Source organism: Monodon monoceros, unplaced genomic scaffold (assembly GCF_005190385.1).
Source record: "Monodon monoceros isolate NGI ecotype Baffin Bay Population unplaced genomic scaffold, NGI_Narwhal_1 Super_Scaffold_19, whole genome shotgun sequence".
NCBI lineage: Eukaryota > Metazoa > Chordata > Mammalia > Artiodactyla > Monodontidae > Monodon > Monodon monoceros.
In genome coordinates this window covers 600,051-626,255 of record NW_021703775.1, presented here as the reverse complement: position 1 = coordinate 626,255, position 26,205 = coordinate 600,051, and the positions used below count along the sequence as shown (strand labels likewise).

The following is a 26,205-nucleotide window of genomic DNA, read 5'->3' as shown; positions in this document are numbered from 1 at the left end:
TATGTTTTGATCTGTAATGACTGACGAGAAGTCAGAATCTGAGTCACCAGGGTTGTTTAGTCTTTCCGGAGAGTAAGGGGGGCTGCTTGGATAACGTGGGATACAATATTCTTGAGTCTGTAGCCAAACGTAGCCCCAAAAAGGTGCCAAAAGGACAGGAGAAATTGCAGGGTAACACTAACAGGACACCTACCTCAGGGGACAGAGGGACTGAACCGAGGCCAGTGTGACGTTTGTCTGCACTCGGTGGGGGAGGGGCAGGCAGAGCAGGGGGCTTGGGGTGGAGGGGAGGCCTGCAACAGAGGGTCCCTCAGATACTCAGTCAGCGCTTTTGCCATTAGGTAGCTTGATGGCCTCAGAAATCCTCCGGGTCAGTAGTTCTCAGTGGGGCTAGAGCTGTTCCCTAAGGAGCCGCTGGGAACTTGTGGGCATTTTTTGTTACCTTGATGGTTTGGGGCATGTAGATATGGAGTTGGCTAGGGCCAGGGTTGCTGGATGGGATCGGGGTTGCTGGATGGGGCCAGGGTTGCTGGATGGGATCGGGGATGCTGGATGGGGCCAGGGTTGCTGGATGGCGCCAGGGATGCTGGATGGGATCGGGGTTGCTGGATGGGATCGGGGTTGCTGGATGGGATCAGGGATGCTGGATGGGTTCAGGGATGCTAGATGGGTTCAGGGATGCTGGATGGGGCCAGGGATGCAGGATAACGTCAGCGATGCTGGATATCACAAAGTTTGCATCCACAGGACTGTGGTTCAAGTTAAAACAAAAAGGGGAAAAACGCTTTTATAATTCTCTGAGCATAGCACATACTTTTATCTTAGATATGATCACAGAGTACTTTTACACAGTTTTAATTAACACTAAGTTTTCTGGGAATGCCCTGAGATTTGTAAATTGAGTGAAGCACAAAGTTTGCTTGGGATTTTACTTTAATCTTTACTCTCATAAGTGGTATTAATTTCTTTTTTATCCTATTTAGAAGCTCAAAGCCTTTAAGACATTGATTACAATCTATTGGAAGGGTTTTTGTTTTGTTTTGTTTTGTTTGTTTGTTCTTAAATGAGAGATGGCTGGTAAAGTAAACTAATATTTTTTCCAGTGAAATAGAGCAGAGACCTCAGGGAAAGCTTATATATAGGGATGAATATGACAAATTTGGGGGGTTATAAATCTGTTTCATAGTCAGGATTAAGAAGAGTATTTAAAGATGGAGAGATTCAGTAGCACTTGATAGATTGAGTAAAACAAGTTGGGTGAAATTACTCCAGAGTTTTTAAAAGGCAGAGAGGGAAAGACATGCAAGGACATGGAACGTGTTATATAAACCAGATCCATGTGCACTCAGGGGGTACCCCGTGGAAGGCATTTAACCTGACTGCTTTCTGTCTGTGTGAGGCCTGCCAAGGAAAACACAAGCTTGGCCGCGGATGGGTGGGGAAGACGGGTCCCATTACCAGGCGCGCAGCCTAAGGCAGGGGTGACACGGAGCGGAAGCTCCACCTGGTGGAGGATGCTGGGCCTCGGCTGTGGGCCTCCCTGCTTGCTGTCCGCCTGCGGGTGTACCAGGCACCGCTGTGCGCTGCAGCCCCTGTCCAGCTCCAGGGTGACAGCCCCGTCCCCGCTCTGAGAGGCGTCCTGTTCTTGAGAACCAGGCTTTCACGTGGCGGCTGTGCTCTGACCTCCGCGGCTGTCTTCTGACGCTTCTCCCTGGGGGCCGTAAGGAGTCTGGAACTTCCACCTGCACCACCGTCCTCATCCAAGAGGTTCAAACTGCCACCCCTCGTACAGGCTCGGTTTCGTTGAACTTTGCCAGGTGCCCAGTGTGTGCCAGGCATGGGCCCGGGGCCTGGACGGGCGGGAGTCCAGCTCCCCGGAGCGCAGGAGAGGAAGCCGTGCAGCAGAAGCGCGAGGGTCGGGGTCCTGCGAACCCGGTGCCCCCGCCGTGTGCAGGGATGTCGGTGAGGGCACGTGGGGAGGGTCTTCCTGGCCGAGAGGCCAGTGTGCGCTGCAGCCCCCTGCACCGTGTGCCTGTGTGTGTCTGTGCGCGCGTGCGTGTGAGTGCACTGTGTGCGTGTGAGCGCACTGTGTGTGCGCGCGCGTGTGCAGCTGCCGGGCTGCACTGCCTGAGTGGCGGGAGTGTCCAGAGAAGAGGATGGGGGCGGGGTGGGCCGGGGGCTGCAGGTGAGCTTCCGTGCTGAGCGGAGCCCGTTGGTTAGGGACCCGCTTCCTGGGGAGTCCCTGCTGGCCGGGTCTCTGGGGGTTGATCACAGGCACCGGCCGGGCACCCGGGAACCGCAGGCCAGGCAGGCACCAGGGGTCCAACAACGGTGAGGTAGGAGAGAAGAAATGGGAAAACTGCTCAGGAGCCAGACTGAGCAGAAGAGGGGGACTGAGGACAGGAAGGCACGGGTGGCCGGGAGCTCACCGGCTAGTGGCTGGAGCGCATGGCCGGGCCACAGGAGGCTCACCCGGAGGGTGCAGGTGCTGGCGCAGGCAGTTTCATTTAATCCTCTGGGCTTTGAGGTGCTGGTGAGGATGTCCCATAGCCCGCAGACAGTTCGGTGCCTGACCGTGAAGTTGGGGGGGTCTGGTTGGCGTTGCTGGCGCAGAGGAGGTAGTGGAGCTGTGAGGATGGGGGTCACGGGGAGATAGTGGAGCCAGGATGGGGGCTTCTCTCTCCTAAAGGCGGGAGCGGAAGGGGTCCTGCAGGAGACAGTGATGGGTGACCCTGATGCGGGCGGGGCCGTCTGGAGGCTGAGGGAATTGAGTTGGGACTTGCTGGGGAGCCTTGTTTATAAAGTCAAACATGAGGGAAAGATTGAGAACGGCCTCCTGGTTTTGTCTTTTAAAAGGTGACTGGAACCTTAATAAGAGGTGTCTCCTGACGGCAGAGAGTTGGAGAACGACTGGGCTGCCCTTAGAGAACCATCTGGAAGGGAGGAGGGGCTCCAGGTGGCCGTCTGGACACCCTGCCCACACACCCTGTGGGTGTCCTTTGCGGTGCCCGTGATCAGTCACGAATGGTGCCAAGATGTGAGCGTTCCCCTCTTGGGTGTTAACTGCAGTGGCATAAGCTACATTCTTAGGGAGAATTCCACATCCCGGGGCTGCAGCTCCTGAGACTTCCGTTCTGTTCTCCTCCTGAGAGAGATCGTGGCTGCTTCCCAGGGTTTGTGTCTGGGGCAGGAATTGGGGACGAGGGCCTGTTTCTCCCCACAGACCGGCCTGCACTGCCCGCTTCCTGAAAGGGAGTAAAAATCAAGGCCAGAGGAAGATTCTCCCTTTTTTTTTTTTTCCCAGATTTATTTATTTATTTATTTTATATTTTATTTTTGGCTGCGTTGGGTCTTCGTTGCTGCTCATGGGCTTTCTGTAGTTGCAGCGAGTGGGAGCTACTCTTGGTTGCGGTGCATGGGATCTTCCCAGACCAGGGCTCGAAACCGTGTCCCCTGCATTGGCAGGCGGATTCTTAACCACTGCGCCACCAGGGAAGACCCCAGAGGAAGATCCTGGCTGGAAGTTTACTGTGCGTGTATCGTGTGAGAAATCCCCACCACTCCTGAGGGTCAGGGTGAAGCTCAGGGCTGAGCCCCGAATCTCAGAGCTTTCTCTGCCCTGGCTTGCCTACTAGGCGCCAGACCCCCTGAGGTCAGATGCCCTGCAAGGGGCCTGCCATGCTGGAGGACAAGCAGAGGCCATGGGTTGTTTTCTTGTTTTCAAAGATTAGCTTCAGGGCCTGTAACCCAGGAATCTGCTCTGTAGTAAAGGAGGCGGTTAAGGACCGGCCTTGTGTTCTCGGTGAATCCGGGTGGGGAAGCCGTGTTCTTGCAGAAAGGTTGACCTAGTGGCTCCCGAGTTCTTCCTGCATCTCTAGCAAAGACCCCTTTATTCTTCCGTGGAAACTTGGCACGAGGCGGCCCTGGCTGTGAGTCAGCCAGGACAGAAGGAGCTGTTTCCACCACTCGGCCTGACAGAGGGTGGCCGCCCGGCTCTGGGTTGGGCCACGTCACTGGAAAGATGAATAAAGACCAGCTGCTTGACCTGATGTGCCAGAGGAGGCTTCAGAGATGCTCGGTCAGTTCACATGTGAAGGTGCCGTCAAGACCCAAAGGGCTTCAGCTCCTTGCGTGCTGACCAGTTATTATTTATTTTCCTCAATATTTTCCTGCATATTACAAGTGCTTTCAGTAAGTTTGTGGATGAACTTCTTGACTTAGTAAAGTATGTAAAACAAGCCAACAGGATGTGAGTTGTGACATTGGGGGTGTTGTCTTGCTTCAGGGCTGCGGGGTTATCGTGTAACACTGTCACATGGCTCGACTGCGTGCAGGAAGAACCCTCGATGTGGCTTCATCAGCTTAAATATAGTTCGGGGCAACAGACACTGAGCTGAGATGAGGAAGTTCTATGCAGTGTAGGAAACAGAAGCTTTAAAGATAGCTCGCTGTGATGGGAACCCAGCTTCTGGAGCCCTGATAAATGAAGCGAGTAAGGGCCGACGCACAGAGAGGGGTCCCCCAGTCCTGAGTCTGGAGGCAGCAGGTAAGGACCTCTTTGCAGAGGTGTGGCCATGCGTGTGCAGGGGAGAAGATGGGCAGTGGCCTCCAGAGCAGTGGAGGTGACAGCCCAGAGCAGCCAGTCGCAGGCTTCTGCTGTGTTTCTGGGTTTGTTACCCCCTGACCTGTCCTTCTCAGTCATTTGAAAGCAAACCTCAAAGACACTGGTCTAAACTTGCAAGTACAGTAGCAGAACGGTCTCCTAGTAGCCTTTGGCTGTGCTAATGTCTGCTTCTTGCTGCAGAGGGCAACGATGTGGTCGTTACTTCCTGTGGGTGTGTATTGTCGAATGTCTGTAAAAGCAACTGTATGTTTTATGGGTTTCACAGCAAGGGTGGGTGAGAAAGGGAGGTTATACTGTATGTTTGCGGAGAAAATATTAACAACCTTGATAATGTTCAGTGCCATAGAGTTTATGGTCCTGCAGAGACTTTTTCTGTAAAAGACCTTAGGGATGCTTTTTGGCATTTTATTACATGAATTTTTTTTTTTTTTTTGCGGCACGCGGGCCTCTCACTGCTGTGGCCTCTCCTGCTGCGGAGCACAGGCTCCTGACGCGCAGGCTCAGCGGCCATGGCTCACGGGCCCAGCCGCGCCGCGGCATGTGGGATCCTTCCAGACTGGGGCACAAACCCGTGTCCCCTGCATCGGCAGGCGGACTCTCAACCACTGCGCCACCAGGGAAGCCCTACTCTGCACCATTTGAGCGCGTCTCAGGGTTGGAAGGAACCGCGTTCTGTTTAGCACCTGAGAATCTCTCCTCTTCAGAGCCTCCGCAGCCCGACCGCTGCTGCACAGACCTCTTTCTGCCTTTGGCCTTTTCCTCCTTCAGTCTTCTCCCCTCCCTTCCCTTCCCCTTCCTGCCTCTGCCCTGCCCCTCCTCCACCTTCTCTAAAGGGGCGTGGTTGGGGGGCAATCCTGCAGTTCCCCCTCCACTCCCCCTGCCCCGACCTGACCTTGCTGTCCTTTTGGGAGGGATCCACGCACAGTGAGCTTCCTTAAGACAGACCTTCAGAAGGGTTGGCACTCGTAATAAGTGATGGTGAATATTTGGGGAAAGTTGGGTGGAGAATAAGAAAATGGCATCATCGAAGAAAAAAATAGCAAGGGGCTTCCCTGGTGGCGCAGTGGTTGAGAGTCCGCCCGCCAAGGCAGGGGACACGGGTTCGTGCCCCGGTCCGGGAAGATTCCACATGCCGCGGAAAGGCTGGGCCTGTGAGCCATGGACGCTGAGCCTGCGCGTCCGGAGCCTGTGCTCCTTGCGCAGCAGGAGAGGCCACGACAGTGAGAGGCCCGCGTACCGCAAAAAAAAAAGAAAAAGAAAAAAAAAGAAAATGACATCATCGAAGCAGGAAATTCAGTCTTCAGGGCTGCCAGCCCAGCACGTTGCTAGCAACAGCTGCAAGGAAATCATAAAAGTGGCTTTTCCACAAACCAGCCAGAAATAAAGTCCAGACTGCCAAGCCAGGATATCTTAGTCAGGGTGCTTTTCATTCCTTGTAATCCTGATTGGCCTGGCCAGTAATTGAAAGTCAGTGTTGAGTCTGACTTTACTTATTTCTCAGGCCACTGTAAAGGTCTTCATTTGTGGTGCATCTGATCAGACCCTGTGGTGAATAAAGGACGTATCCATGCGTCTTAGGAGACTGCAGGCGTGGGCAGGAAGTAGCTACAGTTATGGCAGAGCTACACTTAAATGTGGGCGGTAGCAGCCAGTTGTTAATAACGGTCCTAAGGAGAACATGAGCCGCCGCCAGAATTTTGGAGTTAATTGTACTGATTTGTGAGTTCACGGACCAGCGCGAGGAGGTGGGAGAAGCTATCGGAGGACCGGAGCCGGCAGTGCAGCTGTGGGAGGGGATGGGTTCGCCCGGAAAGCTTTGCACACGCCCTGCCCTGTGAGGCTGAATTCCATGGATGTGGTTGGAGTGGAGAGGAAGGAAAAAAGAGACTCAGGATCCAGGCTCTCTGACTAACCCCGGGGTGACTGAATCAGCCACTGAGCGTGTCCACGGGATTTCTAAGACCTTAAAGGAAAGGGCAGCACCCTTACTGAGAACGCGATCCCCCATGCTGACCGTGGAAATGCTTTCCTTGGGTTCTAGTCCTTGGCAACCCCCGAGGGAGCTTCATGTGCGCGCGTTAAGGCCAGAGTCGAACCCGCCCCAGCTGATGAGGGTCGGGGTCCCAGCCCAGGCTGCCCTCCCAGCCCCACCCCAGGCTGTGCGGTTGCAGTGAAGGGAATCAAAGGCTCCTGTTGTCGCCTGAGTTTTCAGTGCCTTGCCCTCAGGATGATTTCTGGGCCACATTTCTTGATTCCTTAAACGGGGCCTGCGACCTTATCTAGAATGGCCTGTCCAATAACATGTCACGTGAGCCACGGCCACTGTGTAGTTTTAAGTTTTCCTAGCAGCCACGTGCAGAAAGGAACAGGTGAAACTAACTTGAATAATATATTAGGTTTAACTCAAAATGCCAAACTATATACATCCTGTGGTCACATTAACAGTTACTGAGATGCTTTACGCTTTTGGGAACTAAATCTTTGGAATCCCGAATGTATTTTACACTTATAGCATGCCTCAATTTGGACTCGCCTCACCTGAGTTGCTGTGTGTGATTGGTAGCTACCAAGCTGCACAGCGTAGACCTAAGGAGAGGTTACTGAGACTCATCCAAACATAGAGGCTCTGTTTGAAGCCCTTGGGAGGGATTCTGGGTGGGCAGGAAGCAGCTTCGCCTGAGATAGAAAGGTCCCATTTACGGATGGCAGAACGTCACCGCACGTGTGAGCACGTTCCTGACTGAGGGGCCGTTCGTGGAGAGCAGTAAAGTCACGCGACCTCAGTCTCCACCTCCAGCAGTGACCACAGGAAAACTGTGAGACCTTGACTGCCAGACGCTGAACCACATACTTGGGCGGCATGACTTGTCTTGGCAAATCTACTGGCCATTAAGAATGGAAACCACAGCCTTTAATGTATATATGGACACTGTTGCCAAAGAATCTTTTCCTCCAGATGCCTAATGCCTTACTCAGATGAGCAGCTGTAGCGTCCGCCTGCGGAAACAGCCACGAGCAGGCGTCCTTACGTGGGAATTTCCACGGATCTCAGCTCCTCTGCGGGCAAGATCCACCACAGTGCACACGTCTCTTCCAGCAAAGCAGAAATTATTTTTAAATGTTCTTGGAATTTCCCCTTCCTCCTTTTCTTCCTGTGGTTCTGCCTACTTTGTCCTCTTTGCCCCATTTCACTTCTGTCTTCCAGTCTTTCCCCCTCTATACCCACTTAATCTGGTTGGTTTCTGTTGTTGAGTTGTGTGAGTTTTTTATAGATTCTAGATATGAACTCCTTATCAGATAGGTGATTTTCAAATATTTTCTCCCATTCTGTAGGTGGCCTTTTCACTCTGTTGATTGTGTCCTTTGATGCACAGAAGTTTGTAATGATGGTGTAGTTCCCATTGTCTGTTTTTACTTTTGTTGCCTGTGCTTTTGGTGTCATATCCAATAAATCATAACCAAAGCTACTGTCATGAAGTTTTTCTCCTATATTTTCTTCTAAGAGTTTTATTTGGGCTATTTGGAGTTAATTTCTGTTTATAGTATGAGATTAAGAGTCCAACTTCAGTCTTTTGCATGTGGATATACATTTTTCCCAACACCATTTGTTGAAAAGACTGCACTTTCCCCATTGAGTGGCCTTGGCACCCTTGTTGAAAATCATTTGACCATATTTGTGAGGGTTTATTCCCAGGCCCTCCGTTCTCTTCCATTGGTCTGTGTGTCTGTCCTTATGCCAGCACTGCACTATTTAGATTACTGGAACTTTGTAGTAAGTTTTGAAATCAGGAAGTGTGAGACATCCAACTTCATCTTTTTCAAAATTGTTTTGGCTTTTTGGGGTTCCTTGAAGTTCCTATGAATTTTAGGATGGATTTTTCTATTCCTGCAAGAGACATCACTTTGTTAGGATTTAGAGCCTCATTTTTTTTCCCATTCATAAATGAGTTGTTGAGGATACTCTGTGATAAGAAAAAAGGGCAAAAAAGTAAGTTATTATTCAATGTTAGTCTTCAATATATACCTCAAATATAACTTTAAAAATAATTATTTATTTTGGCAATTCTCTGCAAAGATGAGGATTTTTAATACAACTTACTTTCCCTCTTTTCGTAAAATACTTTTTAACGATGTGCAGCCTTTAAGGGTTAGCGATTGTACATCATTAAGCATCCTCCCTATCCAGGACACCAAAAATAATTTGTTCTAATTAAAGTTAACAGAGCCGAATGGCCAGAGCAGAGTCCCCTCACTTTAGGTATTTTCGCTTGTTTGGGGGGGGGCAGTTAATCTTACTGAACCTCAATTCCGAAGTCCAGAAAATGATCCTTAAACTCAGCCTTGGGCTTCCCTGGTGGCACAGTGGTTGAGAGTCCGCCTGCCGATGCAGGGGACACGGGTTCATGCCCCGGTCCGGGAAGATCCCACATGCTGCGGAGTGGCCAGGCCTGTGAGCCATGGCCGCTGAGCCTGCGCGTCCAGAGCCTGTGCTCCGCAACGGGAGAGGCAACAGCAGTGAGAGGCCCGCGTACCGCAAAAAAAAAAAACAAAAAAACCTCAGCCTTTTTAATCCACCCCACAGGGTCATATTCCAGAATGCGGGCTCACAGTTGAAACTTACTGGAGAGGCTGAGGGGACTGTTTGTTGAGGCAGGAGACCTCCCCCTGCCCCCCATCACTCTGGCTTTGTCAGCCCCTTCTCTCAGCCTTGAGATGTCACAGCGATAGGTTGGCCAAACCAGTTGGAAAGACGCACGCAGTTTTCTCAGTTGCACAGGTGAGAAGATGAGAGTTTTATGTTAGATCAGGTGGTCGCGTCAGTGGTAGCATCCCCTGGAGGTGACAGTGTGCCTGATGACAGCGTTGTGCAGACGGGGCGGGGGCGTGGCAGACCCTTTAGGAAGCTTAGCTTAGTGTAAAATGATTACATAACATGCGGGTGGGTTCAGTCTTCTGTCCTGTATCCCTGGTAGGAGTGCGCACAACGAGGGCATGGAGAAAAGAGTCTGGAGGTGCTTGGAGCAGTTAGATGGGTCGTTACCGTCTTAGTTGGACTTACTAGTCCAGAGCACTCTGGGGCGCTGAGGCTTATAGACCTTCACAGAAAAATGCACGGAAGCACGTACATGAAAATTTTCTTATAACGTCAGGTTATTCGTGCTCCCAGCCTCTACCACAACACACGATTATAATGGCAACTGCATTTCTGAGGTTTTTTTAGAAGCCTTGTACTAAGTAGGACAGTTAAAATATTGTGAATTTTGATAACTGAATAAGCTGCAAATTCACTAGCACAGAGCGGTCTGGTACTTTCCGGCAGGTGCCTGTGTATGTGTGTGTTTGCCCGTGTGAGAGACAGGGACACACACAGGCTCTGTCTTTCCACTTCCACAACCAGAAGAATTTCTTTGCGCACGTTTCCTTTTTCTTCATTTTCCATAATGCAAACAGAAATGCTGTTCTTTTAAAGCCTTCTCCTACATGTTCTACACATTAAATTCTAAGCTCTTTCTTAGACGTCCTCTTTATGGTGATAACCGCCAGTTGCGGGTACCTGCCCCGTGTGAGGCTGTGCACGTCACCTCTGACCCCTGCCTCAGCCCTGCGGGGCACGCATGTTAGAATCAGGACCTGATGTGTAAGAAGCTGGCTCAAGACCCTCCAACTAGTCAATTTTCCAGTATATCAGATTCACAATGAACCAAAATAAATATATACTTTCGCCAAATTTATTACTTTACAAGTGGATTTTTTCACCAGGTGGGTCTTACATGTGATCTGAGGCGCAAAGAAAGCTTTCTGCTAAAAAATACCTCCCATTGTGGGTGGTATTTCCATGTTATTGGTCAGAATAATGAAGGTAACTGTCAAGTAAAAATGTTCTGGGGAATTATAGTTTCAATCCTTAACGTTTTAGTTTAAAGTAGTTTGTCAGATGTTTTTTTCTTATCACAGCTTTAATAGAATTGAAGGAAACTTATGGCTTCTTATAAGCTGGGAGAAAGGAAAAATTGATTAGTACTATACTTAGAAGGAGAGATTGAAGACGGAGCAGCTGGGCGGTGAGCATCTCGGTGCAGGTCAGTGATGATAAAACACCCAGTTTGGAATTTTGCATGGGATGGAGTCCTGATTGTTGGACACTAGTGATTTGGGGAGAGGAAGGTGTGTCTGCCCCGAGCACAGCACTCCCTGTTCTTCCCCGACTCCGCAGCTGTCACCTTCCTCTCTGGGCAGGTCGTCCCGTGGGGAGTGAGGCCCCGGCCAGGCGGGTGTGCACGGGTCAGACCCCGTGTTGACGCTGTCACGTGTGCAGGCGCAGTGGAAGCTGGGAGTCTGTTTTCCTCTTGTAGTTCCGCCCTCGTCCTTGTGGAGGCTGTGACTGTGGCTCTTTGGGGCATTCGCTTTGGGAAAGTGGGGTCGGATATTTTGCTCGAGGAGTTAGCATCTTATAAAGAAAAATCTGTTTTCTCGCGGCTCTCCAGTAAATGGTGCTTTGAGTGAGTTTGCCAGATGTGGTTCAGTCTGCAGGCTAATGAATCTAGCCCACAGCCCGTGAGCAAAGAATGGTTTCGATGTTTTTAAATGGTTGAAAAAAATGAAAAGAAGATGTGAAAATTACACAAAACTTAAACATCAGTCTTGGGACGCAGCCCAGCATTTGTCTGCTGTTGTCCGGGGCCACCTCTGAGCCACAGGATCAGGTGAAAAGTCGTGACAGAGGCCGTGTGGCCCTCGGAGCCTGAAGTAGTCTCGCTCTGACCTTTATAGAAACAGTCTGCTGACCCTGCGGCGGAGGAGGTTAGCAGTCGTGAAGACGCTGTTTAACGTTGTCAGGTTTTAGACATCACTGCGTTCAGATCCTCGCAAGTTAAATCCAGTTCTGTGGAAATGACTAGATAGTGACATACTTTAACTACATCGAAACAAGTCTTCTCTTGGTCGCCATCCTCACGAGTGGATTTCTTGTAACCAGCATGAACTAGCTTCCTTCCTTCCTGTCCTGGAAGAAAACTGGAGACTCATCAGAGCCGCCTGCCCACTGCTCCTTGGAGCCAACCAAGGACCAGGGGGCGGGGGGGGGGGGCTGGGGTGTCTGTAGAGCTGCCGGGCCGACCCGAATCTTGTCAGCACGTGGCAGTCAGAGATGTGAACCTCTACCAGGCGAGAGCAGTTCCCCTGGGGGGAGGTTTGTGTTTGTTTTTGTTTGGGAGTGGTTAATTTACATCATTCCTTTTTAATGGAATCCCATTGTTTGTTGATTTCTCCATCTGGTGAGTCTCCAGGGGATGCTGAGTCCTGCTCCCACTTGAGGTGCTGAGCCCCCGCCCCGGCCTCGCCAGTCCCGGGTGCAGCTGAGACCCAGGCGTGACTGCCGGCTGTCGGGCTCAGAGGTGCAGGCAGGGATGCCTGCCATCATTCCTAGAGGACGTGGCTGCGGCGGGGCCGGGCTGGGGGGCCAGACGCCCCTGCGGTGCTGTCTGCGCCTGGGGAAGATGTGTGACTGGCCGGCCGGTGGGCAGGGTGCTCTCTTTGCTGTTATGAGCTCAGTGCCTTGTTGATCCTGGAGATTCTGTGAACAGCCCAACATCCTTTTTTAAGTACCTCTTCTGCTGAAATTAACCTGAGGTGGTTTATATTACCTGCATCCTAGAAAACCTGTGTGTATTGAGCTGAAAGTGCCCATTCAAAATGTCAAATATTTTGTATTAAAATTTTTTTTTTCTTTTTGAAACTTCTGTTTATTTCTCTTGATATCCTACGTTGTCCGCCTTTTCCTCTTTATCCACAGTTATCTACTGTGTACCTGCCACCTGCCAGGCGTGTGGTTAAATGTCAGCAGAGGAACGTTTCATGTTGGGCTGTAGTGATGCCTCACTTAGGTTATGTCGTGAAGGATGGTCCCGACGTCGGTCCCCAGGTTCTCTGTGTCCATGTCAACTCAGGGACAGCAGTGAGGTGCCCAAGAGCAGTTTAGGAAGGAAGGAGGTCAGACTTTGAAATCAGTACAGGACAGAGACCTGTAGTCACCTTGAGGGATGGAGTGACTGAATGTAGAAAGAAACAGAAGGAAACAGGTGAGGCCTGAGCACCAGGTTCCCCCGCAGCAAACCTGGTAGCTCGTGTGATGCCCCGGGACGCCCACCAGACAAACCTTCTGACGGTGATCTGACTTCTCACCTGGTCTACACCCGGGAGGGGACGGGCTGGTCATGCAAGCTGAGTGTGTTCGTTGGCCTGGTGGTTACAGCCTGGATTCCTGGTTTTCACATCCGCTCTACACGTGTTAATCACAACTGCTGAGACGCATCCACTTTGGATAAACTGACAAAACGGGGTTGCCAGCCTTCAGAAACTGAAGGTCAAGCTTTTAAGCTTTTGAAAATTCACCAAGGAGAGCCTCTTTATGGGAAGCTGCTCACCTTCCCAGCACCCAGCCAACTGTCCCCATGAATCACGCACCTCTTTGGGGTAAACTCCAGTTACGGTTGTGTATACGTTAGTAAGAAAAAGTATCACAATTTTGTGAGACACTTTTAAAAAAATCGATCAACATTCTTGTGTTTCTGCGAAGTTTCCAAACGTCAGTCGTTCAGCAGGCTTTTCTGTGGACCCACTGTGAGCTGCCTCCGAGCATCCCAGTGTGGCAGGTGCCGTGGGGAGGATTTGTCTGCAGGAGCCCCTCCAGGAGCTCTGCGAGTCCCCACAGAGTGGAACCGTGTGGGGATCCAGATCTGCTACCAGCCCAGTGGGGCAGGGGTGTCTGGCAGCTCATCACAGGAGGGAGACGCAGAGCGTGTGGACTCTGGGAGGGAGAAGTGGCTGGACGTGAGGCCGCAGGTAAGGAGGTGGTGAAGGCTTATGTCTCCTGCAACACCAGGGTCTCTGGACTTCTCCCTCTGGAAAATAGACATCATCTTCCGAACTGAAACATAATATGCTCAGATTTGCATTAAAAAAAAAAAAATACAGGGCTTCCCTGGTGGCGCAGTGGTTGAGAGTCCGCCTGCTGACGCGGGGTACACGGGTTCGTGCCCCGGTCCGGGAAGATCCCACATGCCGCAGAGCAGCTGGGCCCGTGAGCCATGGCCGCTGGGCCTGCACGTCCGGAGCCTGTGCTCCGCAACGGGAGAGGCCACAACAGTGAGAGGCCCGCATTCTGCAAAAAAAAAAAAAAAAAAAAATACAGCTTTGACAGCAGTGAGGAGAAGAAGTATCGATGATGATGTGATACTTGTTTTTCATCGAGCACTCCCAATGTGCTTATTACTCCATTAATCCACGTCCTTTTCACAGTAGCTCCGTGGGGCATGGGTATAACCATCCCTTAGGAAGAAAAACTCCAGTAAGCCCCTGCCCAGGCTGGGATCTGAGTTCAAGGCTGACCGACCACGCCTGGCCCAGCGCAGAAGGGCGGGCCTAGGGACCGGGGGACAGCGGGGTGTGCGGTGGTGGCGTGGGGGGCCTGGGAGGGCGTGCATACGAAGGGAGGGGCGACGTGACCTTCCGCACAGTGGCTGGGCTGGTGAGAAGGGGGCTGCTGAGGGCGACTGGGGGTTTGGGGGCAGCGGAGTGCGAGGCGCAGCTTGATCAGGATAAGGGGTCGGGCGAGCGCTGCTGTACGCCCTCCCCCCCAGGGATGAATGGACCGCAGTTAAGCCAGTTGTCTCCGTCCACCAAATAAGTGCACCTGTGCAAATAATCTCACACGAGGACGTGTTCCCACATGTCTAGTTAAGACCACTGTGTATGAGCTTTAGGTTTGCTTCTCTCTAACCTGGGTGTTGGTGCTGATCTCAGGTAAAGTTTGCTATTAAAAGTGCTACGTTCTGCGCGTCAGCGTCCATGCTGTGGACAGGTTTCTTTTTACTGTGTTCTTCCTGCTTCTTTACTTCTGGGTTTGGAGTAGAGGTCTTCATTCACCTACCAGGTAGTTGTGTCTGGAAGCCGGCCCGTCTCACCTGGTTTTGCTGGCCTTATGACTCATTTAACCCTCTTATCTCTGATGTAGCCTACATGCATCCTTTTTTTCCGACAGTTTATGTGCAATAACTTTCTCATTATCTTTGGGCTTCATAGCATAATGTTTCAAAAAACGTTTTCTTTTTCCAGCTTTACTGAAATGTAATTGACGTATAACATTGTGTAATTTTAAGGTGTGTAATGTGATGATTTGAGACATGTGTATAGTTTTGCAAGATGCTTACCACAATAAGGTTAATTAACCTACCCATGACCTCACATAGTTACCATTTTGTTGTGCTGGTGAGAACATAAAAACTGTTCTCATGACCTCCAAGTATACAGTATTGTTAATTGTTGTCACCATGCTGGACATCACATCCCCAAAACGTATTCCTCTCGTAACTGGAACTCTGTGCCCTTTGACCAGCATCTCTCCATTTCTGCCCCACCACTCCCCAGCCCCTGGCACCTCCCTTCTACTCTGTTTCTATGGATTCAATGCTTTTAGATTGCACATGTAAGAGAGATCGTATAGTATTTGTCTCTCTCTGATTTATTGCACTTAGTGTAATGCCCTAAAGACCATCCATGTTGTTGCAAGTGGCAGGATGTCCTTCATTTTTATGGCTAACACTCGTGTGTGTGTGTGTGTGTGTGTGTGTGTGTGGTTTTCTTTATCTGTTCATCCAGCGATGGACACTTGGGTGGTTTCCATGTCTTGGTCATTGTGGATAATGCTGCAGTGAACAAAGGGACACAAATATTTCTTTGAGATCGTGATTACATTTCCTTCAGATATATTGACCCGGAAGTGGAATTGCTGGGTCACATGGCAGTTCTATTTTTAGTTTGTTGAGGACCTTCCATACTCTTTTCCATCATGGCTGCACCAATTGACGTTCCCACCAACAGTGCAGGAGGGTTCCCTTTTTTTCCACATCCTTGCCAACATTTGTTATTTCTTGTCTTTTTTTTTTTTTTAATATTTATTTATTTAGTTGCACTGGGTCTTAGTTGCAGCAGGCGGGCTTCTTAGTTGTGGCATGCGAACTCTTAGCTGCGGCATGCATGTGGGATCTAGTTCCCTGAGCAGTGATCGAACCCGGGCCCCCTGCATTGGGAGTGCGGAGTCTTAACTACTTTGCCACCAGGGAAGTCCCTTCTTGTCTTTTTGATAATAGCATTTCTGATAGGTGTGAGGTGATAGCTCATTGTGATTTGATTTGCATTTCCCTGATGATTAGTGATGTTGAGCATTTTTTGTGTACCTGTTGGTCATCTGTATGTCTTTGGAAAAATGTCTGTTCAAGGACTTCCCTGGCGGTTCAGTGGTTAAGACGCCGTGCTTCCCATGCAGGGGGCATGGGTTCGATCCCTGGTCGGGGAACTAAGATCCCACATGCTGCACGGCCAAAAAGAAAGAAAGAAAGAAAGAAAAATGGCTTGCTCAGGTCTGGTGCCTTTTTTTTTTTTTTGCTGCGTCCCACGACTTGTGGGATCTTAGTTCCCCGACCAGGGATCAAAGCCAGGTCCACGGAAGTGAAAGCACCGAGTCCTAACCACTGGACTGCCAGGGAATTCCCTCATGCCCATTTTCATTTATTTATTTATTTATTCATTCATTCATTCATTCATTCATTCATTCATGGCTGTGTTGGGTCTTCGTTGCTGCGTGCCAGCTTTCTCTAGTTGCGGCGGGGGTATAACAACAATTAACAATACTGTTGACAGACACTGGGGAGGCTGTCAGACCAGGAGGGATGGCAGACCGGGAGCTGGGGACGTGGGCCCCGGTCAGGCTACTCTTCATTGCAGTGCACAGGCTTCTTATTGCGGTGGCTTCTCTTGTTGCGGAGCACGGGCTCTAGGTGCGCGGGCTTCAGTAGTGGCACACGGGCTCTAGAGCTCAGGTTCAGTAGTTGTGGTGCATGGGCTTAGGTGCTCCGCAGCATGTGGGATCTTTCCGGACCAGGGATGGAACCCATGTCCCCTGCACTGGCAGGCGGATTCCTAACCACTGCGCCACCAGGGAAGCCCTCGTGCCCATTTTTAAATCAGATTCTTTTTTTTTTTTTTATACATCTTGGATATTAACCCCTTATCTGATATGTGATTTGAAATATCTTCTCCCATTCTGTAGGTTGCCTTTTTATTTTTTTATTGTTTCTTTTGCTGGACAGAAGCTTTTCAGTTTGATGTAGTCCCACCTGTTGATTTTTGCTTTTGTTGCTTGTGCTTTTGGTGTCATATACAAAAAAATCGTTGCCAAGACAGATGTCAAGTTGCTTTTCCTTTATATTTCCTTCTAGGAGTTTATAATTTCAGGTCTTACATGTAGTCCTTAATCCATTTTGAGTTAATTTTTGTGCATGGTGTAAGATAGGGGTCCAGTTTCATTCTTTTGCACCTAGCGTGATGCTTTCTGTCTTCTGTGTTATTAAGCATCATTCAGAAGTGGTAAGAAAGGCTTTTAGTGTTGGTTACGTATCGAGTGGTGGACACTCAGGCTCTCGCAGTGGGTTCCATTCCTGTGACGTTGCACCTAAGAATTAACAATGCCATTTTTTAGACTTCCATTTCCTGAAAATCATGTGCATGTAATACCCTGAGAAGCCACATGGTGGCAGAAGTGGTGCTTTGAAACTTGGGGGTTTACAAACCTGCTCTAAGAGAACGTCTGCTCTGCATCTTCATCCTTTTTTTTTTTTTAAATGAAGGTGTAGAATTTAATAGAAAGAGCCTCCAAATACCCATCACCTACCTTAAATAAAACATTACAAGTGCAGTTGAGCTCTTGGTACACTTCTGTTCTGATGATTTTCCCTCCCGCTTTTCCTCTGGGAGGGAACCACTCTCCTGTTCATCCTTTTATTACACACTGTGTGTTCTTAGCACTCATGGGGTTGTTTATTTTGTTTTAGATTTTAAATAGTGTGTGCTCTTTGTGATACTGTGCAAGCTGTGCTTTTTCACTCTCTCGGTTCTTAGGTAGGTTTATCCGTGTGGATTTGTGCAGCTTTAGTGAATTATTTTTCTTCTGTAGCAGTGTGGTATTCCAGGAAGGGGTCACGACTTGTTATATGCACTTTCCTGTTGACAGACACTGGGGAGGCTGTCAGACCAGGAGGGACGGCAGACCGGGAGCTGGGGACGTGGGCCCCCGTCAGGTCCCCTGTTGCTGTCCAACTACATACTTGGTCTCAAGAACACCCCTTTTCATTAGAATCTTTGCCTCTTTCCCCGAACACTTGGCCTGAGTCATCACACGTATCCTGAAGGGAGACAGCCTCCAAGGAGTCCAGGAATTCAGCAACGTCAAGGCTCAAGTCTGACGCCGTCAACTGGCTTCTGCCCCCAGAGCTATAGGAGGAAGGTCTGTGTCAGTGACCTCGGCCTCCTTCCCAGCCCTCGGCGGCCCGTCCACCACGTGGACCCAGGTGCAGCTGGACTCCTGCCTCATTTCTGGGAGAGAAAGTGGGCAGGCGGGGGGACCGTGGTTTGAGTCTGTCTCCAGCCTGTGTTTAGTCTGGGGTTGTCCCCAGGGCCTCTGTGCCCACAGTGGGGAGGGGACACCTCCCCTGCCCCCTGGAGTTCTCGTTGCTGAACTAATAGTAAAACTGGTGCAAGACAGATGAACAGGAGAAGAAGAAACAAGTTTCAATTCCTGTGCACGGAGGTCTCGCAGAAATGGGACCTAAGATGTGGCCAAAGCAGGTGGCTTTTTTAGACAAACAGTTTGTGAGGAACTGACAGGACTAAGAAACGTAGGCTGTGGATGCTCAGTTAGTGAAGGATCTGAACGGTTTGGCCCTGGGGTTAGTCACTGAAAGAGGTCGCGGGTTTGTTTGTATGGGCTGCCCTGTCTCTGGCCATTAGGGTGTCCTTCTCCCTCCTTCACACGGAGACTTATTTCCCGCTTCAGGGAGACAGGAGGGGGTCAGAGTGTCCCTCTTACATCGGCCGTTTCTTAAGCAGCTTTAATTCAGAATAATCCATGTGCTGTTGAGGGACATTTGGGGGCAGCTCACCCCGGACCCCAACGCTGCCCTGCTCCTGTGTGCCCCCGAAGCTTCCTGGACTGGGCTTGTCCGCGTTCAGACCTGGGTGTGGATCCACAGTCTCCCTCGTTGGCTGTGTTGCCCGTCAGGACCTTGAGCTGCTTGGAGACTCAGTTACCTCAAATGCATAGTGGGGACAATAATGACCCACGGCTGGTAGGACGGAGGTGAACGTCGAATGAGAGCGTGTTCCTCAGCTGTGAGCGGCGCTTACATCAGCTCCGCGTGGGGCACAGCGTACGCATCTTCGTGCCCCAGCCCTTTCTTTTGTAAGTGCTCTTTGAAAACAGTCTTCTTAGATTCAGTTTAAAATGCTGGCTCTCCTTGGGCAGGACTACAGCAGCACGAGTGCAGCCCGGGCTCTGCATCTGGTCTGCTACCGGCCACCACCCCCGTCTCCATCCTGACAGCTCGGTCTCCCCCCTCCCCAGGCCTGGGAGGGGGTCTTTGGACCAGAGAGACACCCCTGACTGGCTCTCTAGCCTCACCCCGCCCCCAGCCCCTTGCGCAGCCTCAGGGCCTTTGCACGAGCTGAGCTGCTCTCTCCCCGAGCCTCCCCTCCCTCCAGCTCTGGGGGATCAGACCCGAGGTTCTGCCTCGGGAGGCGTTCCCTGCGTCCCTGCCGTCCTCGCAGCAGCCTTGTCCCCTGTGACTTGACACATTTTCAGCTGCCTGTTTATTTGTGGGTTAGATGGCTGGCAAGGTGTCCCCCCAGACAGAAAGCTTCAAGATGAGACTTCATGCAGAGCCCGGGGGTGTTTTGATGCCCTGGTGAAATGGTTTGGAGGTGGAAGTTGACAGTAGTAACTGGGGCCCTGAAACCAGGCTGGGGCTGCACAGGTGCTGTGGTCATGCTCACGACGCCCTGGAATTCCGGGGAGAAGAGCCATGGCCTCAGGAGCTCAGAGCCGCTGCCGGTAACTCTGCCGTCCAGGGATTCTTGCTCTGGGACCTTCGCCTGTTGGTTTTGTCACAGGAATGTTTAGTGTGGAAATGTGCTCAGCAGGTCCACGCCTGCTGCGGGGTGGATGGGTGGAATGAGTGGAAACAGTGTGTGGAGCAACTTTATACAGAAGGTGATAGCAAAACACATGTTAAATCAAATCATGTGAAAATCTGGATTTTCAGCAAAGCTCTCTTTTGTGAACATATGACCCCTAGAATTCCTTCAGAGAATTCAAAGTTATCCTATTTACAGAAGCTTAGCTTCATGTGCAGTCTTCTGAAACCGTGTTGACGGTGTCACATGGGGTTGCACTTGCCCGTGGATGGAGGCCGGGGCCCTGCTGACTCTGCCCTGTCTCTCCCCGTGGCCTTGGCGTCTCCGCGGTTCGTGTGTCAGGCGGGTAGTCAGGGTCCCTTCCTGGGGTTTTATGTGCAGCTCGGCTCTTGGCTGTGGAGCAGGTGGCCGAGGAGAGGGCCGAGGCGGGGGTCAGGCCCGGGGTCGGGGGCACGGCCGGCCGAGCGTGTGAAGCCAGCCTCAGGCCCCGTCTGGGTCCGGGGCGGGAGCCTGACCCGCGGGGAGGCGTGAGCGTGCCAGGAGCCTGCCAGCCTCGGGCCCTCCCCTGCTGTGGGCGCTTGCTGAAATTTTAATCTGCAGAAAAGACCGTTCAGATCATCGGATTCGACTGCTTTGTTTCCGAAGGGAAAGATTGAGGCCTTCGGGAGTGATGTGACTCGTGTGCCTGCCTGCCTGCCGGCCGCAGCCAGGACGTTGCCCATGTGGACCCACCAGCCAGGTGACCCCGGGCTCCCTCTGCACCCTCGCACCAGCTTGTCCCCCCCTCGGCCCCGTAGAAAGATTGGTGGGGTGGGAGGGTGACCGACAGTTTTGTTTTAAATCCTTTTGAAGGACGCAGGAAAGCTTGCTTGTTGCGGCGTGGCTTTGGGAATGTTCTGTGATTGTCTCGCAGAAGACGGTGGGTGACCCATGTAGATTCTCTGTGTTTCTGACGTCTGACCTGTCGTGTGTCAGACTTCGGCCGAGGCTCCCCCACCTGCTCAGCGAGAGGAGGGTCGAGGAGATGTTCAGAGGGGCTCGCAGACGGGCCAGGGACCATGTCTTTGGTGATTTTTTCTGATGCTTCTGGACGGTGGATTCTGCCCTCTCACACTCTGCTCTGGTCGACTTGAACTTGAACCTGCACCCGAGAATTGCCGAGGTCCGAGCCCTCGTGTGACACCCGGGACATGCCTGGGGGCCCGTGTGGAGGACACGGGGCTGGAAGTGAGAGTTTTGGAGACGGGAGCTTGGAAGGAGGGAAGACGGTGCTCTGCTTTATCAGAGAAGCTTACTTCCCCTGGAGGGGATTATTCATAGGATAAAATTTAAACTAAAAACGATTCATTTCCATTAAGTTCAGAGCAGTTGCAAAACAAAATTCTTCTCTTACCGCGTGTGTACAAGGAAATTAATGGCCTGGAAACTTACAGCTGCTCTACCGTCTGCAGGCCTGAGGCCCCTGGTCTGGAAGGTCTGCTGACGGGGCCAGCAGCCAGCTGAGCGCCGAAGCCAGGGTGCAGCCCTCAGTTCTGCCGAGAAGGAGCCGTCAGCGCAGGAACGCTGGGGACGGGTCTTAGGGGCTTGATGCCTAATTAGGTTTCTTTACCCCCCAGAGCCTGAAGCGGGTACTGGGACCAAGTACACTGAGAACTGGACTGAGTCAGGTAGAGGGTGGCTTTTTAGTTCTTATCCCCAGTGGAAAGTGTTCATACTGGTGGAAGGTGTTGCTCAACTACAAATGTGCAGCATCTGAGTTTTTGCAATCTCACAGGAAAGTACAGTTTTCCTAAACTGTGGAATGGATGTGCCTTTTAAGAATCTCATTTAGGTAATGTCGAGTGTTAAATGCACAGACAAAACAAAACACAACCAGTTTCAAAGCTCTGGAGCGTTCATCTGAAACGCAGCATCATCATAAAGTGGCGAGGCTCTCAAAATCAATCGGTCAAACAACTAAACCAGAGAACTTTCTGAGCAAACGCACGCTCTACCACGTACCTGGCCTTGTAAGACGCAGCGATACAGTAGCTACACAGCTGCCTTGGGAGGGCTGTTATCTTGTGTGTGGGGGGGCGATGGAGACCCTGGTGATAGTAAGTGAAGGGTCTCCAAAGCCCTCCTGTGAGAGGGACCCCTGCGCTGAGTCCAGAGGCAGGACTCGGGGCCAGGACGCCCCATCTGTCCTGGGACCACACTCAGCACGGGGATCAGCCGTCGGGTCACCCCAGGGTCTTCCAGGACCCGCGAGTGACCGGTTTACATTTGGAAAGAACTCCTGGAAATTTGGAGGGTAGAGGAGAGGCGGGTGAGGCCAGAGGCAGAGAGATGACTGGGAGGTGGAGAGAAATGGGCGGGGTGGGTACAACAGGGGCTCTTCTGTACCAGCGTCTGGCCCGCAGTTGAGGTCAGGGTCCCGCCCTGGGGCAGAGGCGTCTGTGCAGGTCGGAAGGTGAGTCCACCTGCCAGTGCCCTGAGATGGGGGCAGTGTTGTGCTCGCATGCATTTCTGAGACTCACTGACCTTGCTCAGATTCACAGAAGGTCGGTGACCGCCTCCCCCCTCCACTTCGAAAGGTGAAGGGCGGGGTCAGAGGTCAGCCTGCAGAGCGAGGCCCGGTGTGATGCTCCCTGGGGCTTCCTGTTTAGTCATTTTGACCAAGAGCACAAGCCTATTGCAGAAGAAAGTACCTGCCGAGCTGATGGCACATTTCGCTGTGAGTCGGAGCTCAGCGGGGAGCAGTGGGCAGACAGGTTCCCAGAGCCGCCACCCCGCGGTGGGAGCGGGCCAGGGTGCCCCCTCGACACGTTCTGTGAACCTTTGTTCATTGATAGCCGCTGGGCTCTAAGGGAGGCAGCACTGCCCTTCAGAGTCCGTTTATGCCTCGAAATGGACGTCCCTGTATGGACACCCACGTGGGCCTCCCTCAAATGCTAAGACAGTCGTTTGAAATTCAGAGCTCATTTAAAATAGGCCTGATCTACATACAATCCAGGCTCAACTGATAACTTTCTATGGGCGGGCGTGAAAGGAGGGAACTACGGGGATGGGGACATGGGGCCTCTCCTGGCGTCACGTCGCCTGCCTTGTCCCAGGGCTGTGCCCTCTGTCCCTCTCTCCCCCCACGCAGATGCACAGAAACCATTGTTCGGGGGTGTCATCTGGCTGCAGCCTGAGCCATTGTGTGGTAGGGAGTTGTTCCCTCCCAGAAATGGGCGCCCCTCCCTGGCTGCGTGTGGCGGGGAGGGAAGGGTACGACTGTCTCCCACTGTCTGTGAAATGGCAGTGGTTAAAGGCCTTTGCCCAAAGCCCCAGGATTTAATTTTATGCAGTTGTGACAAGCATGGATCTACTGAAGTTTGTATGTGTCAGCACAGCCATTTTAAAAGTCTGCAGGCAAGAATTGTTTCAGTTTGTTTTACATAACTTTTCTTCCCCCTGTTCACATCCTTTTAACTTTAGACTCATCAAATACAGGATTCGTCCTACACGGTAGTGTTTCCTGTCTTGTCAACTTTACTAGTTTCCAAACCTTTTCCCTTGTCAGCGGGCCGCATTACTCTATTGCAAGTTCTCTTTAAAAATCAAGCTCTCTTATGTTCATTTTCCTATGGAAACAAGTCCTTTTCAACCTTGAGGCTTCTGTGTTTGCAGTGGCTACAATTAGTTTGTATTTTATTCCTCAGGCATCTATTCTGTTTTGATGCCTACAGTTAAAAAAAAAAAAAAAAGATTGGTGCTTGTTTCTCTGCGTTTTTCACCTGTCATGACAAAAATGTAAGAATTAGGCGCTTTAAGGAATCCTAATTTTATATGTTTCTATTACTGTAAACTTCAAACTTTTCTGTGTTTTATGTCTCAGTAGGATCCTAGAGCTTTGTTCAAAAGGTATATGTAAACCTTCTAAATTTTTCCTATCTATTTTTGAATGTGCAGGGTATTCCAAGTCCAGCAGGTATAGAGCAGTGGTTACAGAGAAGCTGTCTTCTGCTGCTCTGCCCCTCCCCCAGGCACCCGATGTTACCAGTTTTCTGTGTATCCTTCCAGAGAGAGGAAGAGATACATTTGTCCCTCGATTTTTTTGGGTAATGTTTTGTCACTAATTACATCAGTGTGGTAACAAAATTACTAATTTTCCCCTGCATTTTCTTTAAAAACGTATGTTACACTTCGATGGTGACTGTAAAAAGTTGTGTTTCCACTGGGGCGGGCGTGGGCAGGTGGGGACCAGGGCTGCAGCCCTAAAGGAGCCGGGGCCGCAGTCCCGAGTGAAGGGGTGAGATGCAGAGCGCCCTTCCTTGGGGTCCTGAATATTTGAATTTATAATACGGATGCTTCTAGAGAGGGGAATGTATTAATTCTTTAACTCTTGGTGTGAAAAGAACTTTCAGACCCATTTCTCTGCGCTCTCGTCCTGGAGGGGATTCTGGGAGAAAGATGCTGACACGCAGAGAAACCGCCGGCACCGCAAAGCCAAGCTGTTGGCTGAGAGCAGGCCCGCGCTCGCGCCGGCGGGAACTCGTCCTGAGAGGGGCTGAGTCAGACCCGCCTGCTGCCGCGCGGCCGTCCTGCGGGGCCCGGGAACAAGGACGTGCCCCTATGATCTGTCCCCCACGCTGCAGACACCCACCCACACCCCACACCCCAGGAACCAGACCCTCCCTCCTGACACGGTGGCCGCAGGGATCAAATACGCAGGGACAGCAGTAGGCCGACAGTGCGCGCATCTCCTGCGAGGGGACCCGTCTCGGTGGGCGGCTTTGGGTGTAGAGAATCGCGGGATGGGGGATGGCCGAAGAAACCACCTCCCTTTCAGTTATGAATTTTTGAGTAACACTTAATGGGGGAGAAAAAAGACACTTCCTTCCTTTCTGAAGAGGATTTAGAGCACCGTGGAGAGAGCCGAGCGGCGTGCTGCCCTTCAGAACTGCTTTTCCGTTTGAAGGAAAATGTCCCAACGAGCTCATGATGACCAGGCACTTCTTGAAACCGACGGCTGCGTGTGAAGTGTTGGTGGATTTCCTGGCCCAGAGAACAGGGCAGGACCCTTCTTGAGTCACGACCTTTCTGGAGCGTTTTAGCCCGGTTTTGATGCAGAACGATGCTGGAACGGTCCACGCAGGGGCCGGCGCGATTGCTCAGGGCAGCCGGACTCTGCTCGGCGGTAGCACGTGAGCACCAGGCCCTCCCAGGTGCCGGCGCGGAGATACGGCCGCCCGCGGGAGGGTGTGTACCCGGCAAGCAGGAAGCGCGGCCGCCGGCGCCCTGGGCCAGGTGTGCGCGGGGCGGTCCCCAGCTCTGGCGGCCGCCCGCCCTCCGGTGCCGGACTCCGAGGGTCGCGGTCCGAAAGCATGACGGCTTTACAGCTCAAAGAGCTCTCGCAGTCGGGGCTCTACCGCCGGAGGAGGGACCGGCCGGACAGCCTGCGGCTCCCGGGGCCGCAGGAGCAGGCGCTCAGGTGAGTGGAGCCCGGGGGGAGGGGGAGGGGCGCCCGGCAGCCTGAGCCCCGGCCCGGCCGGAGGGTGAGCGGCGAGGGGCGACCGGCTGAGCCCCTGGCGTCAGCTTCCCAGCCCTGCAGCCTCGCTACACCCCCAGGGCCGAGGATCGCAGAGGGAGGGTTAGACCTGCCCGCCGCTGTCGGAAGGCACATCGCTTGGGCTTCTTAGGGCGCGTTTCAGAGGGACTTTTCTCTGCGTTTTGACGGTGAGGGTCGCGGGTGGTGTCCTGGGTGGGCGTCAGGGTGTTGTTCTTCGGTGTCGACGTGGATTTCACAGAGGAGGGCAGGGCAACTTTTGAACGTAACCTGGGAGGGAGGGAGACCTTTCTAACTGAAAAGGTTAGGGGTTTCTGTTTCCACCGTTAATTGGCCTAAAACAACACGGTGTTAGTTTTGCTTACCGCTATTGAATTATTTTTAGGTTACAGGTTCTGAACAGCCCCTGCGCGTTAAGCTGTTGCTTAAACTGCTGTGTTTGCCGCGAGGGGTGGGGACTCGGAGCTGACAGCAGGGACCCTTCTCCCCGCACGCGTGCTGGGTGGCACCTCAGTGCCTTTGTGGACACTTGATCCACGCGTTTGAAAGTTCCACTCAGGTGGTGAGAGGAATAGATAAGTCATTCATATATATATATATATATATATATATATATATATATATATATGTTATATCCTGTATATATATTTCGCCTATAAATTCGCTTTTAGAGTTTATTTTAAATTCTTTAAACTTAACAGGAAACAGTTGACAAGGAAGCCCTTTAAACTTGTATTAACCTTGTGTACAGATTTACTGCAGGAGCCGTGCTTTGGGCAGGGTGTGTGTTCATTTGAAATTTTCTGACTCTGGCTGGTACTGATACACTATTAGAATGTATTCCCTACCACGTCGGGTGTCTCTTCGCTACAATTAGTGTATCAACTCTGAATTGACCGGATTAGACAGAAGTTTAAAGCTTCAGAGTTTGATGTGTAAATTTCAAGTATGAGGGTTAGTGAGAATTCTGAGCCCCCTCCTGCTTGACCAGATGGGCACGGGTGGACGTGAGCCCTGAAACTGC

The 26,205-nt window shown here is 51.6% G+C and overlaps 1 protein-coding gene across 4 annotated transcripts in view; it reads left to right on the top strand.

Moving 5' to 3' along the window:
* The window catches only part of LIMS1 (LIM zinc finger domain containing 1), a 92,661-nt gene that overhangs the window by 25,426 nt on the left and 41,030 nt on the right, over nt 1–26,205 (top strand). The window contains exon 1 of one of the 4 annotated variants that reach the window (XM_029232666.1): nt 2,244–4,546. The exons of 2 other annotated variants lie outside the window; for them this stretch is intronic. Coding sequence is in view for 1 of the 2 variants with exons in the window: in XM_029232663.1 (XP_029088496.1) it covers nt 25,000–25,106 (107 nt within the window). In the remaining variant the exon portion in view is untranslated. Of the gene's footprint in view, nt 1–2,243; nt 4,547–22,318; nt 25,107–26,205 lie in introns of those variants that run through there. One more of the 4 variants, XM_029232663.1, reaches the window with a different exon arrangement.